Source organism: Leishmania mexicana, chromosome 32 (genome assembly GCF_000234665.1).
Source record: "Leishmania mexicana MHOM/GT/2001/U1103 complete genome, chromosome 32".
Taxonomy (NCBI): Eukaryota; Euglenozoa; class Kinetoplastea; order Trypanosomatida; family Trypanosomatidae; genus Leishmania; species Leishmania mexicana.
This window is the reverse complement of record NC_018336.1, coordinates 854,423-861,564: the sequence shown is the minus strand read 5'-3', so window position 1 is coordinate 861,564 and position 7,142 is coordinate 854,423. Positions and strand designations below refer to the sequence as shown.

The following is a 7,142-nucleotide window of genomic DNA, read 5'->3' as shown; positions in this document are numbered from 1 at the left end:
TCAACGCAGACACTCCATCTGCTGCTGCGACTCGGACGGAAACAGCAGTCCACCTGGGGGCGATATGATGCAAGCCGACTGCACATCTGTGGATATCCTCCACACCTTCACCTTCGCCCGTGATCCGTCGCGCGGCGGCGACGCGGCAATGCGCGGGTCACTCTCTGTAGGGCGTATGAGGACAGAAACGTAATCCTGGTGCGGGTTCATGGCCCCGCAAACAGCGCTCTCGCCTTCGCCGACGCCAACCTCGCCTCGCACACGCAGGCACACACGGCAGTCGTCGCCTGTTCCGCTCCCTACTGCAAGGCTGTCGGCAGGGCACACCTCGAGAAGGAACAAATAGCCGTTCTTCTCCTCGCTCGTGAGTGCACGATGTTGCGGCTGCTGATGCACAGCGCCTGCGTCGGTCGGGGGGACGCTGCGGGCAGTATGGCGAACGGTATACGGACGGTTCCAGAGAGCCTCCGCCGCTGCGACTGCCAGCGAAGGGCGACGCCCCGCGATGGCCGGGGAGCGAAACCCGCCGACTGGGGAAACAGATGTGGTGGTCGCCGTCGTCGCAGAAGTGGAGCGCAGCACTGGGGATGTAAAGGGGCTGCTCAACTGCAGCCCTGTGAAGATATCCACTGGAACTTGCGGCGAAGCCGGGCGAGGATGGCCAGCGGGCGAAGATGCACCGGGCGAGGCCGGACATGCTAGCTCTGCAGCACCCCCGGTGCCGACAATGATCTGCGTGGTGCCAGGGAGCACTGCCAACATGTGTACAGGGTAACCGAGGATGCAGGAGGTCACGGTCGTCTGCGTCACGACACGGAACACGCGAATATCCGTCTTGATCCGTGGCACCGGTGATTGTGGGCTCTGACCCTCGGCCACCTCCGTCGGCTCCTGCCACGCCGTGGCAAACACGAGACTTGGTGTTGGCGTGTGGCGGCGGCAGGCGCTGCCCAGGGCCACGAGCTTCGATGAGGCGTTGCCAATGCCGATCTCGTCATCGCTGGTGAGAGGAACACGAGAAAAAGCCTCCGAGTCGTCGTCTTCGGTGTCCGAGAAGACGACTTGCTTCTCTACCGGCGACCGAGCATGAAGTGAATGCATCAGGGATTCGTAGTCACAGAACATCCACGAAAAGCAGCGTATGGGCTGTGCTGCGTCACTCACGACAACCAGAGGGGTAGCACCGTCGCCGTGTTCGTGCACGACGTTGACGTTACCACTGCTGCCCTCGCGAGACGGGGTGGCTGCCGATGTGACGATGAAGGGAGCGTGGAACGGCAGCGGCGGCGACGGCGATGACGAGGACGACGTGTCCGATATGCGAGGTAGTTGTGCGGTGCGGTAGACCAGCAGTCGCGTCTGCGTCCCCACAGCTAGGTAGCTTTGGCTGCTCGTCACGTCGAGATGATACACAGGCTCCCAAACGCTCACCGCGTAGTGGAACTTCGGCGCCGGGGTCGAAACCGCAGCGGCCGACTGAGACGGCGTCGACGACCTCGTTGTGGGGGAAGCGCCGGCGAGTAGAAAAGGTCGCCCAAAGTGATGCACAGGCATGCAAGGGTTCAGTCTGGCTGGAAGAGGTGCCATGGCAGGATCTGGGCGTGCGCTTGGCTCACGACGGGGCCTTGACTCCCTGATGATGTCCTGTGGCTCCCCCGCGGCGGCCTTAGGTGCCGAGGACGACGCGGTGTCGGTGGAGACGGCACATAGAAAGTTTGTATGGCGCAGGTCGTAGCGAGACACGTGGCCAGACTGATCTCCAATGTACAACCAGTGATCCATCACACGGACGACCGAGACTGTGCTGTCTTGCATAGTAGGCAATCCGTGCGCCGTGGCAGCACGTGTCTTTGCCTCTGACACCCCATCGCTGCCGCCGACGCGATCCGCACGTCGCAGGATACCTTGCTGCGTTAGTCGTACTGTATGAGTGCTGTGCGCATGCGCTTGCGCTGTGTCAAGAGTCACCGGCGTGGCATCAGGGGCTGTCGACGGGCACTTGCTGTAGCCGTACACGAAAACATCACCTGCCCTCGTGCCGATGGCAGCGTAGACGACGACAGGCGGGGAAGCCTCGGGGGTGCCGGCTGCGATCGAGGCCGCCTCCCACTGCGCGAGCGACAGCCGCTCCGTCGTGGCCACCGTCGTCACCTCCAGCTCTCCGTTGCGCGGCATCCACGCAGGCGGCGAGCGCTCAGGCGGAAACAGTCGGAACGGGTGCGTCTTGCCTACGCACCACACCTCCGTCGGCTGCGCCACCAGTATGCCGAAGCAACCCCAGTATAGCGGACGGTGTCGCGTATCCGTCGATACCTCTCCGGCGGTTAGCGCGCGAATGAAGTGGAACGCGTTGCGACTGTGGCGCCGAGGCTGCTGCGGCTGACTGTGCGTGCGTGAGTTGTGAACGCCTGTGCTGTCGTGATGACGACGACTCCCACCGCGATGATGCGCTGTCGAAATTGTCGTGGACAGCATCGTCTCCGCGGGCGAGACGGCGCGTCCACGGATAGACGAGGAGGTCATGAGGACATCACTCGATGCAGCGGCAGACGGGCCGGTGGCGGACGCGCCGCGGATCGAGTTATCCGTGTAGCGCACGGGTGTGAACAGACACTGCGGCGTCGTGAACTGACGCGACGTGGCCGAGGAAAGAACCGAGCGAGCGGGGCTGCGGCGGTGGACGACGTGAGACCGCACGGAGGCGGCACCGTTAGTCGCTCGCGTCCGCCCGAGCCCCGACGACGACGACCATGCTGGAGTCGGATAGCCGGCTGCGGACGACGTCACCGGGGTGGCGCAACTAGTCTCAATGACGCGGCTGCCAGGTGTGCTGAGAAACGGTGCGGGGGCCTTTTCCCCCACCTCGTCGTCGGTGTCGTCCTCGCTGATGTAGCGAAGGATGGGGAGCGTCAGCGAGCGACGCGCTGGCACTAGTGGCAGAGGCGTGTGAGAGCTCACGTGCTGCGCGGTGCTGCTGGGCAGCTGCAGCGGCGTGGTGACGCTGTCAAGGCGGCCCAGGTCCCCTGCTGCCGATAATGCGCCTGGGGAGTGGCGCGGGGTAAAGAATGATGCATCGGCAGCACCCATGGTCACAGCAGGGTCACCGTGTGTCGACCACGGCGTGTTCGGACGAGCCGAGGCTGCCGCGACATCGATGTCGGCGCCCGTGCGCTGTGTTCGCTGCACTGCGCGCAGAGAGCCCAACTCGTCGCCTTCTTCGGCGGCCGCGAAGCCAAGAATGACGGTGCCACAACCCTCGTCGGCCTCGCGCGTCGAGTTGTCCTCGTCGCGCCTCGACGGAAGGTGCAGTGACGTCTGTGCTGACCGCGACCACACCGGGGGTGCCCGCTGAAAGTACGCAAATGGCGCCCCGGCGCTTGGGAGTGGTGCCTCACTATACACTGTGCTCTCGGGCCCCGCGGCATCGTCCACGCGTGACACATTTCGTGGTTCCTTCTTCGCTGGCTGCCAGAGATACCCATCGACTGCGGTGCCATCCCTCCGGTGGCCCTTCTTCTCAGACTGCGCGACTGCAGATCGCGCCTCCTCACTCATCGGCTCGGTAGCCCATCCTTCGGACACTGCGGAGTTGTGCAAAACGGAAGCCGTCGATGGTGGTCCTTCATGGGCAGTATTGTGCGGCACAGCGGCGTGGTCCGAGACGCCAGTGCAGCGCTGCGTTGCTGCCGCCATAACGCATGCATCCGGCGTTTCTCGCCGACTTGCCCGATTCACCCGTGTTGGCGTGCGCATAGGAAACGACAGTACGCTCGACGGACGTCCCGCCTCTGATTCGCTCAGCAGCGCATTTGTGAGAAAGCGCTGGTAGCGGTCGTGGTCGTAGGAAGTACTGTGATGGTGTGGCGTGTGCTGCTGGGGCGATCGACCGAGAGACGGGCGGTGAACCGGCGTGAGCTGCTGCGAGAGGGTCGTCGTTGTCGTTGTCGAGGACGCCGCGGCAATCGACCGCGAGGCGGGTGTGGCCAGCGTGTCGCGCGGGCACAAGGATGGCGAAAGCATCTGGCCAACGTGTGAAGAGGGTGAGTGCGTGACGGGGAAAGCGACGTGGAGTGCCGAGAAAGCCCGCTTGTTGGCTACTCCAACGTAGCGCGTGTCGGCGCCATCGTGCGACTCAAAAATGTCCTCGATGCTGATAAAGGCTCCTCCACGCTCTTCGTCCTCGTCGACCACGGGGGCTGCAGCGCTGCACGGCGTCAAGACCCGATCCTCGGCAACGTTGGTGACCCGAAACATCCGTGAGCCTTTTTTTAGGTTTGCTGTATTTTGCAAGCGGCAGAGAGGAGGAGCACGCCAAGTTGGCTCAGCACAAAGGCATAGAAAGAGAAAGGAAAAGGGGGTGGTGGAGGAAGCGACAGTTGCGCGTTCAGGGGGAGAACCTCAGCAGGACACGACACCCACACGCTCGCAGATGGAGGAAGGAATACGAGGCACGCAAGCAAGGGCGCACAGACAGAGAGAGAGAACAACAGAAAGGCGAGTCCCGCGCTGAGAACTTGAGCAGCCGACCGATTTCACCACAAGGCAAGAGAAACACCAGTAACGACAACGAAACGTTCTATGAGAAAGAATGAGAGCTCGGTGCCGTTTGGTACCCTTAGCGCCTGCTTTGCTGTAAGTATTCCCCTGATATATAGAGAGAGAGATATGAACAGCAGAGCGCGCGGTAACAGTGACGCTGTTTGCCCGTGTGGCGATGTGTGTGTGTGTGTGTGTGTGTGTACAGAGAGAGAAGCAACACGATGTGGGCGAAAAAAAAGGAGGAGGGGGGCACAATGCGGTATGGAAAAGCAAACAGTTTAGTGTTGCTGGAAGGGAAGAGAAGGGATAGAAGGTGTCTGTCAAGCCCTGGCCCGGATGCGTGTGATTGTGTGAGTGGGTTGGTGGAGAAAAGGAGAAGAGAAAGCTGCGCCGTGTCCATGCTATCCCTCTACGCCGCTGCCTGCTGCGTTGCCCCTATCGAGCAGCATGCAAATCGAGCAGCCAAATGCGCACTGTGAGCACACAAACAACAGTGGTGTCGTGAAGTGAAAGAGGTGGGAAGGTATGTGCAGGAACGCCAGCGTAGCTTCTCCGATGCGTGATAGAAGGAGTAGCGTTGGGTTGTATAAGTCACCCACTACACGAAGCCAAGTGCCAAAGCGTCCAAGGGGGGAGGAGGTGTTGAAGGAGAGTGGAGCATAAGAGATGATATTGACTTTCTACACCGCGTGCAACAAGCGCACGATGCGATGGCATGCGTGGAAGCCAAGCTGGAAAAGTGCCACCTCTGTCCCGAGAAACAGGAATCGACGCGGGCGAATGCGAGACCGGAAGCGTCACGCGCATGACAAATTCCATTTCTGTCCACAGATAAGAAGCGGCACATTCACGCATGATATATATGTGTGAAGTTATCCCTCACTCCTCCTTCAGCTTGCTTGGTTTTGCCTGGTCCGACCCTTTTTCCCTCCAGCCCCCTCGCGTCGCTAGTAGACTATTGGCCAAACAACAAGCCGTGTCGCCAGTTTCAGGCCATTAGAGGAGGTTCACACCCGGGGTGAGGCGGAGAAGAGTTCACCTCGGCCAGGAAAAGAATCGACAAACGGGACGTAAATAAGGAAAAAGGGAAAAGGATTGTGCCCACGTTTACTGGGAGTTTTGGATACCGTACCCATCTACATGCACGCATGGACATGTTTATGTCTGCATCGATGAAACATCTGGTGGCAGGGAATAGAGAATATCAGCGCCCTTTTCGTGCGCGTGCGTGCGTGTGTGTGGGAGAGAGAGTTCTGTTCTTCCGTATCACACGTGGCGTACCGGCGAAGAAAAAGATGGGCAACGATGGGTTCAACAAACAACTCGTACGTCTGCCACAACGTCCGAGTCGGGGCATCTGCTAGGCTGCATTGCGAGGGGGGAGGGGGGCGTGTCGGTAGCTCACACTCTGAATGAGGCTATCGCCTTCAGAGCGATGGTGCCGCTCATGGTTCATGGCGAAGTTACGTTCGTATCCCTTACACGACCCGGGAAGCGCGGATGTGTTGCCCAGGAAAGGGTGTCCGCAGGATCCGAGAGGGACGGCGACTCACATAGAACCAAACGCTTGGGTAGCTGCACGCGCTCCAGTCCCGTCTGCCATCCACCACCAACCACTGCTGTCCAGCTTCTACCCCGCTGGATGGGGTGATTAATCCATCCAGCGGAGGACGAATCGGTGTGAGCGTTCAACGTCTGCCTCGTCGGCTGCGTAACCGCAACCGGGCGTGGGCAGCTGGCGATCGCGCACAGAAAACAAAAAACGACTTTCTTTCTCCAGTTGGTGCAGCCCCGATGGACTGCAGCTGTACGTTATGCTCGAGTGTGATGGGACCTCGGTTCAAGCGTTGCCGTGACCCCCCGGCCTCCCCCGGACCGCTCTCAAAAGCCACCGACACCCGATCAGCTGGAATCGCCAGAGCGTGCGCAGCGAGCCACAGCTTTCCCGAAGAACGCCTCTTGCTGGGCCCCAGAGACTCGGTGGGGCCTCGTCGAATTCGTCGCTCGAGGGTGCCCCCTGAGGGCCTTTTGGACTCGAAGTCACAGGACATGTGCGGCGGCCAGAGTGCATGCCCACAAAGAAGTACGCTTGCCAGCACACCCGTCTCCTCTGTCGTCAGCGTGGCCGACAGTCGCACCGCTGTCTCTCCCCCTCCCCGCGATGTGCAGGTTGCCGAGTTGTGCGACTACGGTTGTCTGTGAAGAGGCCGCCTCTACACCCACGCGTAGGCGGGGACCGCCTCCAAGGGTGACCACGAGTGTGTGTACGTGTGTCTGCATGATCTCGGGGTTGACGCGCAGCCCCATTCGTAGCACCCGCATCTCGTAGCACGAGCTGGTCTCGTCCCGGAATCGAAATCGAGCGTGGAGGTGTTGCGCGGCGGTTGTACCTGGAAGAGCAAGCATGTCGAACTACGCGTCTCCCTCTCTCCCGAAAATCCGTCGGCACGCTCTGCCATGGAGTCGCTGGGGGCCACATGCGGGGCAACTATCCTGCGTTCTGCAGCGCAGTGTCGAGGCTGCGGGGCCACAGGAGAAGCCGCAGTCGCCCCGCCAACAGGCTTCTGCCTCAGCACTCTGAAAGCCGAGCGCAATGGTTCCGC

General features: G+C 61.1%; 1 protein-coding gene across 1 annotated transcript; it reads right to left on the bottom strand.

Annotated features, from left to right (window-relative positions):
- LMXM_32_2180 (conserved hypothetical protein) lies at nucleotides 1-4,254 on the bottom strand (the record flags this gene model as incomplete). Its single annotated transcript, XM_003878424.1, has 1 exon — nucleotides 1-4,254. One exon carries the CDS (start codon nucleotides 4,252-4,254, stop codon nucleotides 1-3), a length of 4,254 nt encoding a protein of 1,417 aa, XP_003878473.1.
- Between the last annotated feature and the right edge of the window lie 2,888 nt (nucleotides 4,255-7,142).